This window comes from Cylas formicarius, unplaced genomic scaffold (assembly GCF_029955315.1).
Source record: "Cylas formicarius isolate icCylForm1 unplaced genomic scaffold, icCylForm1.1 PGA_scaffold_7__23_contigs__length_41026272, whole genome shotgun sequence".
NCBI lineage: Eukaryota > Metazoa > Arthropoda > Insecta > Coleoptera > Brentidae > Cylas > Cylas formicarius.
The window spans coordinates 13,078,710-13,104,370 of record NW_026844352.1 but is presented as its reverse complement, the minus strand read 5'-3'; the positions used below and the strand labels follow the sequence as shown (position 1 = coordinate 13,104,370).

General features: G+C 35.0%; 1 protein-coding gene across 3 annotated transcripts in view; it reads right to left on the bottom strand.

The window, feature by feature from the left end:
• The window catches only part of LOC132705205 (AF4/FMR2 family member lilli), a 166,841-nt gene that overhangs the window by 101,797 nt on the left and 39,383 nt on the right, over positions 1-25,661 (bottom strand). For 2 of the 3 annotated variants that reach the window (XM_060675661.1, XM_060675662.1), the window contains exon 2: positions 15,043-15,163. In XM_060675661.1, the coding sequence (XP_060531644.1) occupies positions 15,043-15,163 (121 nt within the window). Of the gene's footprint in view, positions 1-15,042; positions 15,164-25,217; positions 25,562-25,661 lie in introns of those variants that run through there. The other variant, XM_060675663.1, reaches the window with a different exon arrangement.

The following is a 25,661-nucleotide window of genomic DNA, read 5'->3' as shown; positions in this document are numbered from 1 at the left end:
GAAGTGACACTTTGCCTACTCTGTAACTAACTAAAACTATCGTAAACAACTACATTTGTTTAAATCAAACATTATTAGAAAATTTATCTTGCTAATGGTTAATTATTACTTTGAATAAATTAAATTCAACGTAACAATAATAAGAATCGACAGATATACAAGCAACAGATGAACACACCGATCAGCTCTAAATTTCATGTCTTCACCTACTGATACTGATGAATAAATAATCAAACGATTTGTTAAAGGAAGTTATAATTTAAAACCCCCGAAACCTAAATACGACTTTACTTGGAATGTAGAACCTGTATTAGGTGATTTAGCAACCCTTTACCCCTGAACAAATTTATCTCTTGAAAAATTAACTATTATAACAATAATAACATTTATGGTTTTAACTTCTGCGCATTACTAATGTAAACATTTTTAGAGACAAAGTTGAAATTCGAATTTCTGAAAAACTAAAAACTATTTTAACGCTTTCAATTTTTGATAAACCCGAATTATGTGTAGCCTCTACTCTAGAACATTATCTACAGGTCAGAAAAAATATTCGATCAAACACATAAAAACGCATATCCCGCAACAATACAGACCTTGAATAGGTAGATGATTAAGTTAGAGATATAATGTTCGCCATCAGGGGTAAACATAATTGTCATCAAGAATACGGCCGGATGGAGTTCAAATCCAAATGTTTTCCTTAAATTTTGTAATTGTCCTCTAGGTACGACTAATAATATTTTCGCACATACCATATTAAATATTCACTAAATATAGAAATTATTCTCGTTTTCTTTTTTCCATATGTATTCTAAATCTAGTTGTTTTTTCACAAAGTATTCTAAATATAGTTATGCCTAGTTATTTCTTGACGTAATCATTTCCAATATTTTTTTTTGCACCGGCATATCGGATAAGCGAAGGAAAATTTAAAGATTAATGGAAAACTTACCTGTATCTTACCGACCTACCCCTACCCCGATGGAGGAAAATTTTGCTAGAAAACATAATGAATAAGCGGCGGTTGTGCTGTGCGATAGTCAAGTTGCCGAGAAAAGGCTTTTTGCTGTGAATGCGTATCGATGGATGTGATAAATAAGAAACTACAACGGAATCAAATCGGAAGACAAGCTCGAGGAATCTTTAAGTTTTCTCCTATGACGGTCAATGGGTTGCTGACAGTTCAATAAAGTGCCAAAGTAATTTCGGGAGGGATTTATGAAGCCTTGCCAGCTTCACGAACTTTCACCCAATTGTTAATTGATTTTTGTTGTTAAAGTTTGTCTATTCCTATGGACTTTATTAATCACTTAGAAAAATATCTTACTATCGCTATCTAACTGGGAACATAACATTTAACATTTGCCTTACATTTTACATTTTAAATGGCCATACTCCTAAACTAACTAACTTAAGTTATTTTTGGCACATAAACACCTTAAAGTAAAAAACTAACCAGTTTTAGTAAACCGCCGTTGTTTTGGTATATCGACGTCACGCAATGGGACAACCAATGGGGTAGCGCGGTGATCAAAACAAAACAGGTAGGTACATGTTTTGCGCATCCTTCTGGGCATATTTAATCTACGATTGTTTCAGTATGTTGAAACAACTTAAAAACAACCGAATATAACATGGTATGACCTCGACGACAGTAAATCTAAAGATTATGTGAATTTCGTGGTCGCTCGGTTCGCCGTGTTCTTTATAAAGGTAACTGGTGGCAAGTGCTCGGTTGGCGACAAGCGCTGCTTAATTAAGATGGTATAAGGTATTAGTATCTCGTACGGGTTCTTCGTGTTCACGATAATGAGCCTCGCATGCTAAACGACCGTATATATTCTCCCGTTGGACACTTTTTTTCGTGAAACGCCGCAGAAGCGATCTAAGCCTTATTAAATTTTGTTTCTCCTCCGTGGTATTCAAGGAAAACGTTTCTCTCACATTCGATTAAATGTCTAGTTCAATATGTTCAATAGTTCCGATGAAGCATTGAAAAGATCATATAATATAATGTCCGGTCCTTGCTTTTTGATTAGGGATTGTACAATTCCATTGCTAAAACCTTTGTCTTATCTTTTTGTAGGTTTTAAGTGTGAAACCGGCTTCAATTCATCGTATCGCATCAGCTCAACTTTTATTTAAATTATGTCTTATAGACTGCTCTGAATTGTAATCGCAGATCGGTTTTCTCCAATATTGGCATTGAAAGATAGTTTGTCGTTTCAGGTTATTCTAGGGACTGTTTTTTTGTTTTGAGTTTTGTTTTTGTTTGTTTTTTGCCGTTATTTATATATTTTTGTTGATCTGGTAACTATACTCAGCGAATTAATTGTCTGGATATTATATCTGTTGGACAATAACGTTTATTAGCTTAGCTTAGATTCTTCAGACGTGTAGAGAATTCAGGTACTGCAAAACTCATGCTTAGACTTGTGACGATTTCATATTTCAATCGTAAAATTTAGCATTTTTAAAGTACAAGTGCTGGCACATTTGCGAAGTAACGGGTTTATTTTGTTAGTACCTTGTAGAATTAATTGTACTGTCCATTTCCTTCACCTTTTGCTGTTTGGCGAGTGTTTCTTAACAATTTAAATTCTTGTTTATTAGGTTCAGAACGATATTGCGATTTGAACACACGTTGTTTTGTAGACTCGGTTTCTTTAGTTTCGGACTTGTACTCCCCGGCCGATTGTGTTGCCGAACCATAAATATTTTATGCTGCAACGGTTGTGTGCGTGGCCCCTTGTTCGCTTGGTTTTCTCTTAAGTGACACTGGTTTACTGAGAGATACTAATGCAAAAAACAGAGTATTAGTGGCGCATTAGAAGGAGTCATAACCATTACCATCTGTCACCCTATGAGACTAGGGACCACATTTGCTTTTCATTGCTTCGGTATTCCTTGGCGAGCCTAGTAAACATTGTTTTGTTTCTTAACCTATTCTTCCTCGATTTTCTGTGACTGGCCGTCCGGTCGCCATCATACATAGCGTTCGGGTAGTTCGATCTGGTTGACGCAACCTCGATTCTTTGGCAGGGGCCATACGGCCATCACCACAGATATAGTTCGGTTGTTCGTTCTACTGGCGGCGTACCGTCGACTAGGTTGGCAAGAGTGGCGTTTTCCCTCTAATTTTTTTGTGCCCGTTTAGCCTTTTAATAAAACTGGTTGCCTGAATCGTCCGGCATTTTGTACGCTAGCTTTTGAAGCTTGGGGTTGTGGCAGGTTTTCTTTTGTGTGACCGATTTCTTTTTGAGCCGGTAGTGCTACCCCAATAAAAGGGGGATACGTAAATTGGTCACTAATTTACGATTTCCCATACTTTTAGATCTATTTGGAGTTTGGAATGGGAATCTTCCTCAACGAGGGATTTTGAAAAGAAATGTCATTGCCCCACATTTCCAGAAAACCCTCGAATCGAGGTAAGTTACCTTTTGGAACCATTTCGCCACCTAATCAGTGTTCCTCAATTTATGACGATTTTATTTTAGGTTTTTTTTTTAATTAGTATTGTACGTATTGTTGCTCCGTTTCCCGCAAACCTTCCACGTGGTTTCTTCTTTCACCTTAATATCAGACCAGACTTGGTGTCTTGCAGTGTATGCTGTCTCTTGGGTACATGTTTAATTGGGGAGTTTCTCCTATCGAGCAGCCGGCTTTCCGGACGGACTTTGCTGGGTTATCTGGGACTGCCCACCTACGGCTGTTCCACTGAGCCACCATTCCATCTTGGTTTGGTTCCCGGGATAGTGACAGACAGCTATATAACGTTCGGGACAGCTTGAGGTTTGGGTAGCTTAAGTGGCCTGTTCTCTTCAAGAACGGTTTGCGGAACTTATAGTCTTAAATTATAGTGTACATTCTTTTGCACCGCCAAAACTTGAAGGTGACATTTGAAACTCACACCTACCACCAGGTTGGAGGAAATAAATTATTGTTCGTGATTCACTTGTTTATTTCCTTTACGGGTTGGAACCTTGGGTTGATAAGTTTACCTTTTTTGAATCAAGTGGCGCCTACCTACCACATTCCGGGACTGACCGAGGTGCCCTTCACCGCCTTCCAACTTGGCTTTGATTTAGTATTTTTTTCTGCTTTATTAATTTTTCTTGATTGTTGATGAGCTAGCCTAGGCATTGTCTTACCTCACTATTAAATTACGAATTTAATTAATTAATGCGTTTCTTTTTCACGACCCTGACATTGAGAGGTAAGAGACTCATTTGTGATATCAAAGGAAGATAACATTTTTCTCAAAAATTATGTGACAGTAAAATTAAGTGGTATATGAAACGGAGAAGAACCCTGCATGCTACGTGTATGTTTCATAAAATCGTATCAAATCAAAAGTCAACCTATCTGTATAACAAGATTGTGCCTTGTAATAATCACCAATTAAGTTCAGAATTCCTAGACACAAAGCAGATTTTTTTAAAAGATCGCATTCGTTTTAAATCAGTAAAATGTACAGTAACTACTCTGATTCACTCAAGCGCAAAACTTTGTCACCGTTCAAAAAAACCATAAAGGCTATCCCTTATCAGAACAGTGTTCATTAACTGCAGAACAGTGATTTGTATTAAAAAAACAATATAAAACGTAATATTAAAAATTAAATCTTAATATTCGTTTCAATGGGGGTCCCGAAACAATACCGATGAAAAAAGGAGTTCTTGAGAATTTGCAAAGTGTGTTTTGACTCGCAGTCAACTGAGAGCAAATAAATAAAAGGGTAACAATGAAGATGCATATATGTTTTAAAATACTGTGATAATGATTTGTTTACAAATTATTAGTATAGTCACTTTAAAAAACCAACGATTTTCTTTTTCCTATAGTTAATGTATTGCATATTTGTTTTAAACGGAATTATGTCTAAAAAAAATTACTCGGAACTGGAACGTTTATATTTTAAAGGCGGTCCGTTATTACTTCTAAAGATTTTATTACTAAAACCTAAGTAAAAGCAATTAGGTATGACTGAAAAAAAAAGTTTGTTTTATTTGAACGATTTAAAAGTCGGTTTTTATGTGTGTAATGTGTAAATCTTTCACTAAACAGTAAATATACTGATATTGTTAATTTAAAGTCGGTGCGAATTTAATGCCAATGAAAACATTATGTTTTATAAGAAATTTATTATAAAACCAGTGGACAGTACTGAAAGTGACTGAAATTAAACAATACTTTCTACTACTGGATTTTTTTTCAATTCAAATGCAGACAAAATTTTTGTTTTAATAAAAATAAGTACTAAAAATTATCAGGCAGATATTAATTTCAAGAAGATATTATCGAATCATATAGCGTCTTGTTGATTTATTAAGAGGCATCACAATCGTTAGCGTTATATTTTTTAAATTCTACAACGTTTTTTCTATGAGTATAGAATGATAGATAAGTGTTGAAAAGAGCAACGTAATTATATACTAACAAGAACTAGAAGGCTTTGGGCGATGTTAGCTATTTAATTTTTTAAATTAAACTAAATAAATTAAATATTTGATTGATAAGATGTTACAATGTATATGAGAATACCAGATCACCGTTACCCGATTAAACCTAACCTTGGCCCTAAACCCGAGCACCATTTGCCCTGCCCAACCACCCTGGGTTAATGGCACCATGGTCTGTACTGGTTCAGGTTTGTACATCACAGTCTTATTTTTTTGGTTCAAGAAAGTTGTTTAACGCGCTGGGTGACAAATTATTATATACCCACCTTGTTCAATATAATTTTTAAAAAATCTCGCACTTAAATAATATACGAGGTGTGTTCAAAAAGTGAAGTAAAGTTTTATCAAAAAGGATTATTTATTTATCAAAATTAATGTTGTCCCCCTGAAAGTAATCCCCCTAGATATAATACACTTGCGCCAACGTTTTTTGCAATCCTCAAAGCACTTCTGGCAAGTACTTTGAATTCTTCCATTCTTTTTTATCTCCCCAATCGTTCCAAAGCTCCTTCCTTTCATGAGTTTTTGGAACAGAAAAAAGTCGCAGTTCGCCATATCCGGTGAATATGGTGGCTAAGGCATCATTTTGGTTTTGTTATTGGCCAAAAAGTTAGACACAAGCAACGATGAGTGAGCAAATGCATTATCGTAATGCGAAATATTGTTTTCCCATAAGTTCAGCGCATACCTTAAAACTCTTGATGTACTACGCCACGATAATCAAAGAAAACAGTAAGCAAAGCCTTGACATTTGACGTAATTTTTTCGGTCTTTGCGATTCTGGGATGACTGGGCTTTGGTTTCGACGTCACCACCATATACCCATGATTCGTCATCAGTTATGATGACATATTGAGCATATCAGGATCATGATTGACGTCGTTTAACAACTCTTGATGCGATGTCCCTTCGACGGTCCTTTTGTTCAAAATTAAGCAGTTTCGGAACAAATTTTGCTGCTACACGTTTCATGCCCAAAACAACAGAGATGCCGACGTCTTCAGTCACTTCTCTAATATTGATTCGACGATTTTTCAACACCATCTTCGACGCTTTCATCAGTTATTGACGTGCTGGGGCGTTCAGAGCGAGATTCGTCATCTGCATCTTTTCGGCCATTTTGGAACAGCTTATACCACTTATAAACATTTTTTTGCTCAAAGTAGTTTCACCATATGCAGTTGCAAACATTTCAAGTGTTTTACAGAATTTTTTTGATAACAGAAGATTGTCGAGCGCGCAAAACACGTCTAACGTTTCTGTCTCACAAACAAAAAGTAAACGTGCAAACTGGCTGAAACTGAGAACATATATTAGGGACATGTGTACCAACATAAAAAAAACGAATATCGAATTTACGGAGACCATCCAATTACAAAAGTCACCTTACTTTTTGAACACACCGTACATACGTTCGTTATTGAAGTACAACACGGTTATTAAACGCAATTGACGCTCTCTTAACGCCAATCGAAATGCACATAATTAACCTTGCGTGTTAAAACTATTAAGTATGTATTTTACTAAAAATGAAAGTTGTTAAAACTTCTCCATTTTTTACTTCTAATCCCACGCTCTTTCTCTGTTAATTTCCGGAATCTCGTCATACCAAACGGATTCAATGTTAGATGCCAAGGACGTAAAAATCCCATATACCGCAGTTTACACAAATAATTTATCACTATGAAATAGGTATACATCGTATATATATATCGACAGCCATAAATCAAAAATTTATAGGCGTTTGTATTTCATTCCGCCACAGATTCCATAGTAAGTTTATAGTAATAAAATAATAAATTGTGATTATTATTAAGTAATTTTGGTAAAAATCGACGGCTTGCGTGGTGTGTCCTATCCAATACTGGGAAGCCCATGGAATGAACTGGAATAAAAGTGGTCAAAAAGATCCGTTTCTACGCCCTAGTCCAAAATTCCGAATCATACAGTGAAAACGCTTGCGAGAAAAGTGTCACTTTAGAACGTCAGTCTCATTAAATATTGTGGCTTTCAGGCATTTTTCGTTATCTGTATATGAAATAATATACTGATTACTGAAAGAATATTTAATCTTTTTAAACAGTTTTTTTTGTCTTAAATATAAAGAACGGTGTTGGTAGATTCAATTATAAAAATTCATATTAATTTTCTTATTCATATTAATAAACAGAAAAACAATTAAATGTAGGGTATAGGAAAAAATGAGGAATATGTACTCAATTTAAATGTATATTGTATTGTATTGTATTGTATATTGTATATTTTCTCTCTAAGGTTCATAAATCACCAACAGAACAGCCTAAAAGCCTAAAATTGAAGAAAACTAGTTATTATTATAGTATAGTTATAGTTATTAATTATTAGTATTTCCATAACAATTGTTATCAATTATTTAAATGAATTTAAAACTTATTCAAAAGGGGTTTTTACACATTAATAAAAGTGCAGTATGTTAGAATTCTATTTGGCATGCTGTAAATCTTCTGTTAGGGCAAAAGAAGCAATTATGGAATCTTTAGAAATAATGAAACCGTTTTTGCAAAAAAGAGACGAAAAATTGCTATTATAAGTGAAGACGTGGAAATTGGTATTCTTGGATATTTTGAAGCATATCGTGGCAATTCTATTCGAAACATGACAGTCTTTACTCTAACCGTTCCTTTAATACTGTCCAAAAAAAACACAGTTCAGGTCTTTTTGGCACGGGATGCAGAGACAAGACTTTTTTTTCTGCTTGCTATGTTGGCATGTTAACTTTTGCCACCAAAACATAAATAATTTTCGTTTTTTTTTTTGTACTGACGAATCAAATTTTTCAAATTCTGGAATTTATAATCCAAAAAAACATCATTATTGAGAGAAAGAGAAAATTTATTGTTGGTACAAGTTTGTTTTGTTCGGTCGTTCTCGCATTGTTGGTGATGGCACACTCACCGGTGAGCGGTACATTGCAATTATTACTGAAACTCTGGACGGTTTTCTAGATGAGCTTGACCTCACAAGAAGGCATGGATTGCTACAAATGGGCCCATTCCCTTGTGGGGTTATTTAAGGGAGGAAATTTAGAAGAAAAGATACGTTGACGTTTTAAAGGCTGCAATAAGGGAAAAAATATAACCAGATGGAAGGCAGTTCTTTTTTCTATTTCCTTATTTCCATATTTCTTACGCTCAAATAAAACATAAAAACAATAACAATAAAGCAATAAATTATTTCGCAATCACTCATAGTCATCTAGTTTAAAAGAGGATAAATCGGTTATTTTTAATTTTAGGCTAATGTTGCATATGATTCTTGATTCTGTTGGTGATTTACGAATGTTAGACTAAACCCTACATCCCATTCTTTTTCTGTTTTCACCATCGTAATTTAACCGACTTTATATCTCTACTCATAACAAAGTTACCAATGATGAACACTTAATTAGTTACCAATGATGAACACTTAATTTAGATCAAACTGCAGATTTCGATATTCAATTTTAGTGATTCAATAAAGTATGTCTTTTAGTGGACCAGATACGTAAATGATAACTCTTCAAACATTTTTGCAGTAATACAGTGCACCACATATAAAGCAACCGTATGTTATATAATACTGAAGTGTTACTTTGAACCATAATTTGTTGTTATACAATATAATTAACCAGAAATAAAAATAAGACGTCGCTTTCGTTAACACAAAATGTGGTTAATTTTTCCCGCAAGGATTCACTTTTTTACTATTTTAGAACACTTGCCATACTACCACATTTATAAAATATAAAAAATTTATTTATTTTTATAGAAACGCAATATCAGTCTCTGAAATCGAGACATTATTGGCAACGCCGAATAAAGTTATTGTTATTGTCACAGAATTCCACCAATGTGTACCATCCCTACATTTTTCGAATTTTTGTGACAAAAGGCACACTCACTAGAAAACTAAGGCAAATAATAAGAGTTGCTTTATTTAAAAATTAATTCAAAAGATTTAAGGACTCTCACTCACAAACTTAGAGTCTTTTTTTAACAGCGCTGTCCACACCATAACTTCTTTTTACTTGAAGATTTAATAGGATCGCAGAATATTTAAAAAAGAAAAATAACGCCGTAAAAATGTCGCGTCCAAACTTATTGGGGATCCATCACCATATTGGTTGTTGAATGCCGCAATGTTCTATCGGCCGAAAAGCAGAATTTGCAATTACAGGCGTCATTGGTTAAAAAAAAATCTCGACCATCTCTTTTTTTTTTCAGAGCTCGTTTATAAGTTCCTGTAATATGAGCATCAGGCAGGACCTCTATACCTTTAGTAGCTCTATGGTTTTAACCAAAATGTCCTCAAGGTTTAACATATTTTTTTAGTGAGAAAAATATATTTGTGTCTGTATAAAGATGATAAGCAAAATATTTGTTTTCCATAAAATAAAAGATATTGCGCAGTTTTTTAAATTCAATATTTATTCTGATTTTATGGTCATCGTATAATTAAAATTTGAAAAAAAAAAGCAAAAATAATTTTTTTTAAAAAGAAACAATTATTTTTTTTATATCGCACCCGTTAGAAGATAAAATTTATCAAAAAATTGTCGTATTAATCTTCTTCTCATTGATAATTAAGACAATTAATATAATGTCTTCAGATCAATTTAAAAAAAAACATTTGGGGACTTTTCGATAAGTTTCGCAATATTGGCAATATTAGCCAAAGCCAAAAATTCGAATAAAAAATCGACGAAAGCACTTATCAACTACAGGAAAAATTCGCAAACATTGTCGAATTTTTCCCGTAGATATCCGCAAAGTGACTAATAACGTAGCGGGAAATTTGGAAAAACCATGTTATAAATGTAAAAGGTGCGGTCTGGTGACGAAATTGTAGTTACGAAAAAATATGTCCGGTATTTACAATTAAGCAAAGGTTTTGGGTCCATATTTTACCGCAGTTAGTTAGTTAAATAGGAAATAACTCTGGAAACAACAACCGCATGGCTTCAATAAATTTTATATGGACGTTTGATTGAACTTCTTTAAAGTCGTTAGTTTTATCAAAGTTTAAGGAGTATATTATACAGTTTATACAAAAACCCCGCCCGTAAATAACTGTATATAAAATTTTTATTAATATTACTTAATCAATGTTATTGATAATTTTTTTTATTTGGTATATGACAACAGTGCGCAATAATTATTAAATATTTACGCACCTGCAGGGGTGCCAAATTAGCTCGACACACACGCGAACATTGGACATTTAAATGGGACATTGTGTATATTACTGCGTTTTCTGATTTTGCCCAAAAAATCAATTAGTCGGGTGCTCTCAAACATTTATAAACATTTATCTTATCAAACACACAATCACATTTTAAAGATAATTTATTAATAAACATTTCCATTTTAAACGATGTAACTCAAATAAAAACACAACAAATAAGCAAGACACCTACGCATCATTAATTAATACACTGGAATATGCCCGGAATATTTACAAGACGCAAATTATCTTTGATATTGGATATTCCGTACTGGGGTAGTGTAAACTAATTCTTTTAGATATCCCCAAATGCAATAATACTTCTCCTAGTTAACAACCTACATTAAATAATCAGTGATAATTCCTAACCAAACGTTAACGGCAAATAAATACTGATATCTATATCCTGTTATTGAATGCTGATTACCTTCAGCCCACACATGCCTGTTGTGAAAGTTTTAAATTGCGGAGAATCTAGCTTCGCCCGAAGAGAGAATTTTTTAACAAAAAAAAAGATCATCATTATTACATAAGTTTTTTCTTAAATTTAGTTAAGAAGAATGATAAGAGGTGGTCTAATTTAAACGCCTCCACTCATTAAAAAGAAATAGGCAGAAAGTTTGTCTTTCTACTCCCGTCTGTAATATATCTAATTACACGCCGATCTAGCATCGGTTGCTAAATCCACACAGGACACATGAATTCCTATGAATATCCGGTCAATTATTGTTTCCAAAAAAATATAGGTTAAAATTTTATCGAAGGGTGCTGCAACCCGCATTCAAAAGAATATTTTTTATTAACCCGTGAGTATCTTTTGAATATTTTGTTGTCACTATCACCCCCTATTTATTACAGCCACCGGGTAAGGTAAAAGTTGACGTCTATCAAATCAAATTTATAAAAATGTTATGAATGACAATGTCCACAACAAAATTCATTTTTTAGCAAAATAGGTAGGGTTTACAGCTGATGATGGGAATAAAACTGATTATAAGCTGATTGAATTCACGGTGCCTTGGGATAACACACATTTTGGGTCCCTACTAAAATACTTTAAATAAAAATACTTTAAATCTGCAGCATCATGGACCTGGTTTTTGGATTCACGGCCCCAGAGCGGCCCAGAAATGTCCCTAGTGGTCCCATTAAATCTTTTGTTGTTGAACTGGTGTAGCAAAAAATATTTGTACGGATTGTTCTCTTTTATGATATAAATCTGTTCAAATGGTTGTAATGAAACAAAAAATTTAAGCACAAGCATTTTAATAATTATTCCCAAAACATAGTATTTCCGTCATATTTTTTTCCATCTACATTTCCTTTTATTTGACTGTGCCTTGTCCAAGTAAAATCCTATACTAATATTTTTTATTTTTAGGACAAAGGCAACTTCTACCATTTACCTTATTTAGGAGTTGCCAGCAATTTTTTTAATAAATGTCAAATGTATTTATTTAAGACTTCAAAAATTACGAAGGTCATATACCTATTGCCACATATATATATATATATATATATATATATATATATATATATATATATATACATTGTTTTTTAATATTTATTGGTTTATAGGGGCACGTGGTTGGGCGGATTGGTTGTAATCATATCGGAAGACAAGCACGAAAAATTACGATTCATCTTCATACGATGAACCTTCGAATCTTCCTTCCGATACGATTACGTTGTAGTGATTAAAAGCAGGCCGGTGCAATTTTACAATAACCACTCTTGAAGATAAACAACAACATTCCAAAAACAAAAATTATGGGAAATGATTACAAGAAATAACTAGGCGTAACATGAAAAAGGTAACAGAAATACATACAATGCCGTTAGGTATGTAAAAACAACTAGATTTAAAATACATATAGAAAAATGAACAAGAGAATAATTTCTATATTTACTAAAAATTACGTGATATTAAGGTAATCCTAGATTTAATATGGTATGGGCGAAAATATTATTAGGCGTACCATACCATCCAGCCGGCCGTATTTTTGTTGACATTTATATTTACCCCTGATCAACATTTGCTATTTTTTAACGCTCCCTTAATCCATCTACTCAAAGTCTGTGACGATAGGGTTTTCTGCATGTTATAAACAGTAAAGTTGCTCGAATATTTTTTGTGACCTGTAGATAATGTTTTAGAGTAGAGGCTACACATCATTCGGGTTTATCAAAAAAAGGAAACGTTTAAAATAAGTTGATTTTTGTAGGGTGCTGAAATTTTTAGTTTTTCAGAGATTCCAATTTCAATTTTGTCTCTATAAGTGTTTACATTAGTAATATCGATTTTCCCTAATGTTTGAATCCGATGGGCAGAAGTTAAAAGCCATAAGCGTTATTCTTTTGATAGTTAATTTTTTAAGAGGTAAAGAGTTGCTAAATAAGCTAATACAGGTTCTATTTGAGGTTTGAGGGGTTTTAAAAATCGTTTGATATTTTTTTAACAGTATCAGTAGGTGAAAACCTGAAATTTACGGCTGATCGGTCTATGTTTATTGTTGCGTAAGAAGCATCTTTATTTTTTTCGGTAACTAAAAAATCAAGATAAATATTTAAGTCATATTTCATATTCATTGAGATGATGAACCGTACAATACAGTCAATAATTTTTAAAACTAGTATTAAACTGTTTCCTTGTGCATTCCGAGATAGATAAAAACATTACTGGTATGACCCGGTAGGAAATGTCTCTTTCCCTCTCACGAAACGGAAAGAGTAATAAAGTTTCGTTAAGTTTACACAACAAAGACTTTTCCAACAAAAAACATATAAACAATGGGTGCCAATGCTGCGATGCTCACGCAGGCACTACCAATATAGCAGTGGCTGCATTTTTTATTATGGTCAGTTGCGAAAAAGTCTATTTCCGGTTCCCCGAACACTTTAATTATTTCGTTAAAAATTTGTTTATGTAATTCGTACACAATTCCAATCGACTTTTCCCTTGATCCCCTATCAGCCTCTGTATTTTCTTTAGAAGAAATGTAGGAAGCAGATAGTGTTATTTGATTTTGTTCACACCAAGATAAAAGCTGACAGGTTATCTTGCTAAGGGTTCGATATTTTACGCTCCCTCCTTAATAAAACTCGAATATTCTTCTTTGTTTCAGTAAATAATTTCAAACCGTAAAAAAATAGCCTGTAGTTCAAGGTAATTAATATGTTGTAATTCATCTAATTAATGCCAGAAACCCTTTGCATTCATAACATTGCAATAAGCGCCCCGTTTTTGGGAATGGAATACTTCTCTATAATCTTCTATCTGTCTTCTTTCTTGACGCCCTTTTCCAAATAATATTACCAGCGTGATGAGATTTCATCATGCCGCTATTTCCCTTAAATTTCATTATCTGATGGTTGCGCCCCCAAGGCCGTTGAAAAATCTGTATCTACGGTTGTGGTGCGGGAGGTCGAGAAGAATTTTCCACTTGATTTTCTTTCTAAATCGACCTGCATATCCTACAATCCAGGGTGTACTTAAGAATTATCTTCATCCTTAGATGATAAAGACTGTGCAACAACAGGCAACCAATAGTCTTTTAAGTAATAAGTACCCCTACGGTCTACGGCCAAGAGGTAGACACAAATGCTGCCCACGGCTAAAACAATCTACCCACGGTAGAGTAAAATCAATAGAATGGATAGACCCACGGCTATCCGTTAGAATTATTTACCTCAGTATACTTTTTTTTTACTTTTTAAACTTACCTGTGGCGGTAGCAGCTAAGTTTACAAATTTCTTATTAAAAAGCTCTTGTAATAGCTTGTCAATTTTTTGGCCCTTTTGAATATTAACTAATGGTGAGCCACTTCGTTTCGGCGTTTTCACTACCGAAAATAATCGCGCACAAACTCTGTTCACTCGATGGATACGAAAACCAGAATGAATAAGCGGCGGTTGTGTTGTGCGATAGTCGGATTGCCGACAAAAGGCTTCTTACTCCGAATGCATATCGATAGATGTAATAAATAATAAACTACAACGTAATCATATAGGATGACATCTACTCGTATTCGGAAACTACATTTTGTATTAGGGGATGTACTTATCAGTAAATTTTACGAGTTGATGTTATGCTCTAAAAAACAAATATGATAAAGCATTGGTGATGAATCTACATTTTCTCTTAAAAACTACTTAATCTTCGAATTTACACATGCCAACGCTCTAGAGAAAGAGAGTGATGCAACTTAAATTTATTCTGTGAACTTTGGTTGTACCAGATTCTTGTAATATACTACTAATACATAGCTAAAGTTGGATCAATTTTTACAATCCGAAGGCGTAATCAAAAAGTCTGCATATATCAGTAGAACTTACCCGAATCGGTTCCTTGAATAGGAAATTTCCGGAAACGCCCGGACTTTCTTGCTCGGCCACTTGTGACGACATCTGGGCTCGCGCCTGCCTTTCCCGCTCACGGAGGCGGTCTCGTTCCACACTGAAGCAAAAAAAATATTGAGGGTTCTATTCCGGACAAAATATGTAATATTTAATTGTAAAACTAATTGCTAACAATATTTTTTTATTGTATCTAATGATGTGGTTTTTGGTGCGTACATTAACATGATTGGCTAAAATACTATATGAAATATGCAGATCTTTTGAGATATGCATCCTTGAGGATTAATTTATGATTATTGCAAATCGAGGATCAACAATTTGAATGTTGATTGACTTTTAGTGGTATTTGTTTAAACAAAACTACATTTTTACTATTGTCAAAAAAAACAACTCATTTTAAATTAGTCAAATTGTTGAATCCATTTGGGTTTTTGATAAATCAAACAAATGTAAATAAAAATCTAAATCACTATAAAAAAAAACGCATTAATGTCCAAAAAACAACTAAAAACAATTTCTTCATCAATTTTATTTTGTAAATCTGCTTCGGGTAGCAATGCAATTTTCATTTTTAAACTCTATGTATGCTGTCGGTAATACAGATCGTTGTGATCTGTCTGTGGTATGTACGTTCGGCAAGCATGACGACCCGCTTTTATCTATGTTAAATAGGACCCAAATCACTGCGTAAATTCTTCTAAAACCTTAGAAATTTCAATAATCACTAGAAAAATCGTATTCCTTTTCAAATAATTACCTAATTTTTATAACACATTCAAATTAATCTCGAATGAAAATTATAAAAACCTACGTTTTAAGTGTGACTTTGTTTGGTATAATGATAGACGGGCTCAGCCTCTAAAAATCTCAATAAAGATTAATTGCCTTTTTTTTTTGTTCGATAAATAATTTTTTGGTTTGTGGCAAAATCGATGAATTACCACCACCGGATAATTTTTATCCGAACCAGAAATTTTCATAAATAAAAAGGTCATCCGTCTAATTCTAATGCTAATATTTCTATATAAAACCCAAAATGCACGCTGAATTGCCAAACGAAATAAAAACAATAACTAAATTAGAACTATTTAAAATAAAACTGAAAGAATGGTTGTTAAGCACTAATAGAGAAAAAGTTATATCGGTTATTGATATAAATATTATAATCCATATTCAATATGCTTAATTTGTCCAAAGCCGACATTGACTAAGTAGTGTTCTTTCCGTTTTATTCCCAATTTTTATTACCCCGAACTTGACATTTTAAACTACGCACAAGTGATATATTAAGTCTATAAATTTCTCAAAACAGTCCGATCGTTTCTTTTAACTACCCAACTACCTTTTGTGGGTAATCATTTATTTGTTTTTTGTTCTTTGATTATTTCTTTCACATAAAAAAATGGTAATCTCCATGAATAAATGAACTATTATTATTATTAATTCAGAAATATGTACTTTCTCCTAAAACACTCCAATTACAATCATCCTGTACAGTGTGTCCATATTTGATAGTTTTACAGTGCACCTCCCTGATTAATAAATTTTTTATGGATTTTGCTAATATATTTATTAATTTATTAATTTATTTTGATTTCAAAATATGACAATTACGTGAAATTATATATAATAGGGGTTTTATATCAATATCGTGGTTTACTTATTAAAAAAATGTATTACATATTTTGGAAGAGCACTTCTTAAGCCCAATAAATTAGTTATTTGCATTAAAATAAATTGCATTAAAAAAAAATTAAATGTGTACATCAAAATCTGAGTTTGAGGAAATAACTGACTACGCCACTGGATTCTAGATAAACAATCCTATCGAGACCAGTTCGACAAGGTTACGCATAACCGAACTACAATGGGTGTGTTTGAATGCACCATTTTCCAAATCACATAGTATCTAAAAATTGAAGATACCCATGCCACTTATGTTTGTGCCGCTTTTCATGTTATGGAAAAGTAGCCCTCTATATTGCTTTTAAGAGAGGGGGTTGTCCACGTGTTCTGCATGCTTCCACACACCGGACATACTTAAATAATCTGCTTCGACTGAAGCTGGAGCGTATGAAAGGAGTACGGAATAAAAATCGATGTTGCCGCGATCACAATCTTTGATTTGGCGATATTTTTGGCTCACGAAAGCAGATCGACTTGTTGAGTAAAACTGTTACGAGACTATAAAAACGAGCGTTCCTTTCCCTCTCGATGATGCGGCCCATCGTTATGCGATTCTAAAAATATCCGGATAGAAATCTGGACGAATTATAATTCCACTCTATTATTATGGCGCGGACGGCAAAACTGCCTTTGGAGTGTCGGCTCCCGGCGCGGCAATGTGTTTTCGATTATCCGAATAACCAGTTGTCATTTGTCATTTCGCCATTTTCTCTTGCAATAGATATAATTAAATTATCAAATAATAAAACAGAGTCTGTTATATTAGTTGTGAGAATTATAGCGTGATGCAAAGAGTTTGAGCATTTGGTAAATTAACCATCTTGACAGATGAAATTATGGTCTATTTCACAAAGGTGTACAGCAATAGAACCTTATTAGATATGCAAAGGGACTGGCTGGAGAGTATTTTAGAGATTTTATGGGTTATGTCTATTGTTATCCATTCACTGATACTAAAAATGGTGCGGCAAAGGCGTTCCGGTAGGACAATCTTAAAAAGTCAAAAATTTTATTTTAACAGAAAAAATTACTCTTATCCGCTCTCGTCTCCTCTTGACGGTCAAGATCCCTAGTTTTCGTCTCTGCTTTAATGACATTCAGTTCTTTGCTGCTTCTTCCTGAATGGCTTAAACAAGCAGTGATTTAAGATCTTTCATTTGGAATGTTGTGTGGTGTCTTGCCAAGTCCTTTCATTTCCGTCCAGTTGCACTATTTTTTCTGCACTGTACTTCTCCTGCGTACTTCATAAAACGAAGTGTAAATTTGCTATGCTATAGTTCCTTTATTAAATTATCTCCAAATTCAATATTTTTGGTGGTTACCCAGTTGATAATTTCTTATTTTCTCCAAGATGAAATTGGGATCGTCATAGCTATCAATTTGCAAATTAGAATTTGCTTGTTTTCTCCAAATATTGCTGAAATTTTATACGAATTCATACGAAGATTGAACAGCAGCGTGGTTCATCGAGTGTTGACATAAATATATAAAATAAAATTTCGTTTTAACTAAAATAAAGTATATAAGAAATCTGCTTCTATGCTATGCTGTTAAAAGCGATATTTTTCGAAATATCACCATCAACTCTTTTTTCTTTAAACCATTGCAAATATGATAAATTACCTGATTTAGTGCGGTTTCTGTCGACCGACCCTCGCAAAAACCATTTTGTTGCTGTCACATTAGGTTATATTTTTCAACGCATTTGGTAAGAAATGTTCGAAAAACTTTCCAAAATGTTTTTTTAGTACTGCAGGACGGTATAGTTCTTAATATCTTGTCTGTCATCTCTGCTTTTATATATTGTATGTATTGTATTTTGTATATATAGTATTGTAGAGATTTTTAATGCTGAAGGATAGACTCCTTGATTAAAAATTTAGGTTAGAAAGAGGATCAGCTACAACCTGTGCCGCCTCCCTAATTACCGTTGTGGTTATACCGTCCACTCCAGATGAATTCCTGTTGCATTATTTTATTAATAATATGGAATATCTCGATAGAATTTATGGGGAAAAAATTGTTCGTCTCCCCAGTATGTTTGTCTGAGGTTTACTAAATGAATTTTATAAAACAATAAAGTGTTCATTAAATTTATATTTTATCTTACGGTTGTTTTTGATGCCGCGGTTCTCATTTATTATTTTCCAGCATTCTTTATTAATATTTTTAGATAACGAAATCCTTTCATTGTTCAAACTTTTTTTTCGTGTTTGATTTTTGCAGCATAGACTTAATTTTTAATTTTTTATACTGAATTATACCGTGTAGTTTTGATTTTTCGATCGTTTGCTTAAGGGGTACATTTCTTTTAACAAATTAGAAAACCTTTTATTTGTTTAGATATCCATTTTTTTAATATTTGTTTGATCTTTTTCTATAGTATGCACGCAGTAGAACGCAAAATCATATTGTACTAATATTGAAATTTTCGCAAATTATACTGTCCCAATCTATCTATCTATAGTTATCGATCCAAGGTTTAGAAGTCTCAGTTATAGCATCGGGACGAATATTTTGGGATTCATGCCAAATTCTTTAAAAACATTCACTAGTGACCTGTTCTGATTGTTTTCCAGTAGCGCATCTACGTTGAGGTCTCAGCATACAATGTGTGAGGCGGCCTACCCTATTTATTATAAAAATTCTGGAAAGGTATTAAAGGAGATCTGTAAATTAGCCGTAAATTAATTTACGTTTCTTTTAACGAAAGGAATTTTAGAGCATGCTGCAAAAACTTGGCTCCTTATTTTGAAAATGTTCATTATTAATTTAATACTAAAATGATTTTTGAAAAATCCCCCCCTCCATCTCGCCATGGCCGGCGGATGCAGTTTGCTCTAAAATGCAATACATAAGTGCTATTTTATAATCAAGAAATGAAAAGTGTAGAAGTTCATTCATACGTGAATATTCCAAGAGTTTACAAACAGTTCCAGGACAATTTACCGAAAAGACCTTGGATGTTAAAGTGTATTATGTTAAACTTCTGTCTATCATTGTTTGGTTTTAAAAATCTCTGCCTCTGATTCTTTATCTGCCAAATCATTGCGTGGAAAAAAGTACCTACTAATACTAACCGTTCCTCTGGTCAAAGAGGTGGTTTGTTTTCTCTTGATACTGTGCGCAGAATCGAAACGATGACACATGGTTGCTGTTTCTGTTCTCCAGTTTTCTGCACAATATATTGGGTTCTACAAACCCTTCAAGTGCTTTTTCTGTTTTGGTAAAATCCAGTTAATTCACGTAAATCGTAGTGGACGGCTTCATTTAGTTTCAACTTTGCCTGTTATACTTATTTCCGTTTTGCATTTTTTTGTTTTGTTGTTTTTCACCTGCTACCTTAGCGATAGCGTTTGTCGAACTAGTAGATTTGTCGCAATATGTACTTTTAATACATGCTACAGATGGCGTTTGGTGATTGTTTTGAAGATGGTGAAGTGTATTGAAATTTTTTGTTGCTTCTAGATTGATATTAATTCAACTTTTTTTTTAGGTAAACGATACAAGTGTGTTGTTTTTTTATAATTTCTATTTGTTTACTTATTGCATTTCGTAAGGTATCTCAAATCAACATTCCATTTTTGCAAACGAAGCGCCCATTTCAATTATATTTAACAACTTCAACAAAGTAAAAAATGAATCCTTTCCACTTCTCAACAAAATATTCCAAATTCCAGTTTTTAAAATTCATTCATATAGTCCAGTCATAGCAATTGTGCAGTTACGTCACAGCATGACTTTTATCTAGTTCATTAAATTCGCACAGGAATTTTGTTCGTCAGTTTTAAAATCCGTGTCAAAAACCGCGTCAAGACATACTATACTATAGGTGACATAACTGTTTAACTGATATGACTAGAGTATACCATAGCAATCCCCAAAATAATGACCTCTTGCTGTGTTATACTATTTTATAATGCATTACTTTCCAAAAACCATTAAATATTTGTTATTGTATCAACATCGATATTTCAAGCACGTATTATGGGTTAAAAATGTTTTCTGATTAAAAATTATGGAACTATAAGAGAAACAAACTTTTTTTTCTGGATTCTCTGCTATTTTTATCGTCATTTACTTTGTCAGTGGTAAAAACACAAGTTTTTATATCTCAAAATTTGTAAGTATCAGAAGAAAACGCCACTGGACCCTATCCAGACCAGTTTTCACCATTTCGATAGTTTCGGCCACAAAGGGTGTCAAAAAATCCAATCCAAGCCAAGATAGCTATAATACTTCTGTTTGTGCCAGCTTTCATTGTATGAAAAAGTAGCCTTGGCTTAAGTAACCCGCAACACGCTAGTTTTATCAATAAGGGAAATACGCCGTAAAACCATCACAAATAGGACGCACTGTACAAGAGGAAGCTGCCTTACCTTCAAATCGACTAGCAAGAAACAACAATAACAGAAAACAATAAAGGCAAATCGGCTTATTGTAATAACGCATCGGAGAACCCGTGGGCGACAGGGAATGCGGAGCGACAAATAATTTTGCCATGATAAGGTGTTTATTGGGGGTTTCTATTTTTGGATGCGAACGATACGCACTGGCATCTCCGAAACTGTGCCCGAATAATTAGTTTACTGTTATACCTAGCGCGTTGGACGTTTCTCTCAGTTTCAGCCTTTAATATTGTTTTCTATGATCGTACTTTTGGTTCGTTACTTAAACTTTGACGGGCCATCCGGCCCATTTGCTCCCAATCGACATAAGTAGCGAAAACGGAGTAACCGTGCCAGACCAATAAACTAAAAACAGTACTAGGCTCACTACTAACTATTATTACTTAAATTAGACCGATAACAAGTATTTTTAAAAGGTTACAGAGGATTCTGTGAGCAGGAACAAAGTGCAACTTAAGTATTTTGGTCATACTTTGGGTTCCGTGGCTCTGGTAGATTTGGACTGGCGCATGGTGATTATAGCGTGTGCAGCGTGAGCTTTTCATCTGGTCGCGGAAAGTCCCCTCCTTCGGAACGGGCTTGAGAAGATCATGGGGTGGAAGGGGAGGCCTCTAACTTAGCGTTTGTGTGGCAGTATTTTGTAGCAGAGTATGTGGAAGGCGAGACATCCAGGAACGCGGCTGCTAAATGTTGACTTGTTGAAAGTCTCGAGTATGTTTTCCGTGAGTGGGGCTGCTAGGACGGCTGGGACGAAAGCCGAATCGTTCGTCGGGGATTTGGCTTTGGATCTTTGGCAGGCTTTCTAGCCTGCTTTGGATGATACGCTTTGCCACTTCCCTGATTTATGAATCATAATTACCTTCGCGCTTCTCCATGACTTGGAGAAGTGTTTTGGCCTTAATGTTGCGTCGATTAGGTTTGTCATTCGGCGACCTGCTTCCCGGGGAAGTTCTTTAATTTATTTAATGTCGAGTTTGTGATTTCGTCCGGGCCAAGTGCTTTGTTCCATTTGAGTTGTTTGATAATTCTGCTGGGTGTGGCTGAGTCAGGGCTTCAGCTCTCTGCACGTTCCTTGCAATTCTTTTAGTGTTTTCCGCTTCTTTGTCTACAAAAGGCCACAGTTTTGACCCTTCGTTTCTCATGCTGAGTTGTGTCCGTGATTTGTTCAGTTTTAAGAATTGAAATTTTTCTTTTCAAGGTTTTTGTTAGGAACTTCGCTTTACTTTGCGTTCTCAGGCGGTTCCTTTGCCTGACGAGGTCCCTCTTGAGTCCGAGTAGTTCTTGTATTTGGATCGGCCTTTCGAGAGGATTTTGAGGATGTTGAAAGATTATAAGAAAAGTGGATGTTATGTTTTTTCAGGATTTTTTTGTGGGTGGCCTTTGGAATACAAGTACTACCACAGCGGCTAACGGAGAGTCAATTACTAAGATACTTTATGTAAGTGGTTCAGGTGAAGTGTATTTTTGATCGAACGTATGATATCTTAATAATAGTAATTATTTGACGGAAGGGCTGATGAGAGATTGTTAATTCCTAGGTAAGAGATTCGGGTTGAGATAGATATTACTATGAAAACTAAGGAATTAATCACGGAATTCTTTTGGGCTGTGATGTTACATTCAATTGCATTTAAGTATCAATTAGAGTCCGTTTTCTATAGACGGAATGGTCTAAGGTTAAATATAGTTTTCGATTAGTAAGAACTTCTCTAGAAAGGGAAAAGTGTTGTTAATTTCTAATTCGACAGTGAAATTTGGGTGTGTGGTGTATGAATGTTCGGGGTCAGTATCAGACAGCGCTCTAGAGAAGCCAGCATGTTTGGTGAAACGTCTCTAACGAAGTTTTTTCTCCTGTTCACTTTTTAGTATTATTGGCTAATAGTTTTGTCATAACCAACTAATATTATAAAAATAGTCTTAGACAGAGAGAAGGGTAAATGTTCGAAAAGTTAACATAAATCGCAAAGTATTAAAAATTGGTATATGACATTATATATATATATATATATATATATATATATATATATATATATATATATATATATATATATATATATATGATGACACTATATTCCGGGATATCATCCGTTCGCTCGTTGAACTCCGACTGGAATCCTGCATCCGACTGGAATCCTGCAAATCTTGCATCCGACTGGAATCCTGCAGACGTTTCGCCAAAATCTCACTTGGCATCTTCAATGCTCGCGCTCCGAAAACACTTCGAACACTGGGAGGTTATCGGCGGTGCGTGCGGTATTTATACTCTGCGCCGGAGATGGTAACGGTGCTGCTTGTGCGTGGGGGGAGGTGGCTCCGCCCTCTGAATTGTCGCGTTGTTAATTTCGCCCGATCGTAGTTGCGATGTCCCCGTTGACTGCTGCGCATCGCTCTGCTGTTTGATTATCGTTCTCCACGTGTTGGATAAATGCAGAGCGTCGTCTCTCGTATTGAGGTGTCCGGACTTTTCTATTTCGATGGCCTCTCGTATAATCCTAGTCCTAAAATCAGGAATATTAGCTATTTGTTTACAAGTGCCGAAATCAATTTTATGGCCTGTCTGATGTTGGTGCTGAAACAAAGCAGATGTTGTTTGTTTGTTTCTTATGGCTAAACGATGTTCCTCGAGCCTGGCTGAAATCCTTCTGTTGGTCTGTCCCACATACGTCAGGCTGCACGATCCGCATGCTACACTGTATACTCCTTGGTTTTCCAGAGTAATTTTTTGTTTTGGAAAACCAAGGAGTATACAGTGTAGCATGCGGATCGTGCAGCCTGACGTATGTGGGACAGACCAACAGAAGGATTTCAGCCAGGCTCGAGGAACATCGTTTAGCCATAAGAAACAAACAAACAACATCTGCTTTGTTTCAGCACCAACATCAGACAGGCCATAAAATTGATTTCGGCACTTGTAAACAAATAGCTAATATTCCTGATTTTAGGACTAGGATTATACGAGAGGCCATCGAAATAGAAAAGTCCGGACACCTCAATACGAGAGACGACGCTCTGCATTTATCCAACACGTGGAGAACGATAATCAAACAGCAGAGCGATGCGCAGCAGTCAACGGGGACATCGCAACTACGATCGGGCGAAATTAACAACGCGACAATTCAGGGGGCGGAGCCACCTCCCCCCACGCACAAGCAGCACCGTTACCATCTCCGGCGCAGAGTATAAATACCGCACGCACCGCCGATAACCTCCCAGTGTTCGAAGTGTTTTCGGAGCGCGAGCATTGAAGATGCCAAGTGAGATTTTGGCGAAACGTCTGCAGGATTCCAGTCGGATGCAAGATTTGCAGGATTCCAGTCGGATGCAGGATTCCAGTCGGAGTTCAACGAGCGAACGGATGATATCCCGGAATATAGTGTCATCATATATATATATATATATATATATATATTATATATATAATATATTATTATATATGAAAGTTGTCGCTTTTTGTAAGAACTTTCCGAAAAAATAATAACATATATCGAGATTTTTCAATTTAAACTGATCCAAATATATTCGTTTATTTTGAACATCCTCTAGAATTTAATTTAAATTCCGTTGCATATCTTTTACGCCATATTCGAATAACGCTGATATCAAATTTTATTTAGAAAAAATGAAATATTAGAAACAATATTAGGTTTAGCATGCATTATTATTAATAAAACAATTGATGAATTTTAAAAAGGAAATCACAACAAAATTTAAAAATAGGGCGTTCCTTTAAAAAAAGATATGTTTTATTCGTCACGCTTTTTTGAGACACCCCGTATACTTTAAAATAATTTTAAATTGTGCATCCCAACAATATTTACAGCGTTTGCATGATAATGAATTTTACTCTGAACTGAAGAGGCGGTGAGATTTCCAACGAGCTGGGAATCACAAGTAAGGATACTACGTTTACCTTACCCAGTTCTTCAAAATTTTGTTTTGCCCTTGAGATGTAATAAAAAAAAAACGATCTTCATGAGATCGCAGCTCCCTGCACAGTCCAGTTCTTCCCTCTTTTGATTTACTGGGTGGACCCAATAGCGCTTCATGGAAACGAACCTTTTATATATCGGCGACGCCGCTTAAAGTACACAAGAGCACTCGACTCTCACGTGCGACATTTCCGTCTTAATGAACGACGCGCGGATAGCATCGTCGGCGGATTCGAAGATCGCGGAAAACGACACGTGCCACATTGCACCCGCGGTAGCGGCAGATCCGGTCCTGCGTCCGGGTCACGAACGCGAAGCAAAATAAATTTCACACCGCCGCGGCCGACCGAGCCCCCTCGCCTCGCATACCGTCTTAAGGGGTGCACGCGTTAACGACGACCAAAATTAGCGAACGATTTTTTTCGGCGGCGTACAGAGAAAACATCACGTTTTCCAGATTTGCGGACACACAATAACAAAACGTTTACGATCGGTGTCCGTGAATCGAGCCGATCGTTTCCGACGAACGGTTTGTCGTGGCGGTGTTGCCACGCGTGCGAGCGAGACGTTT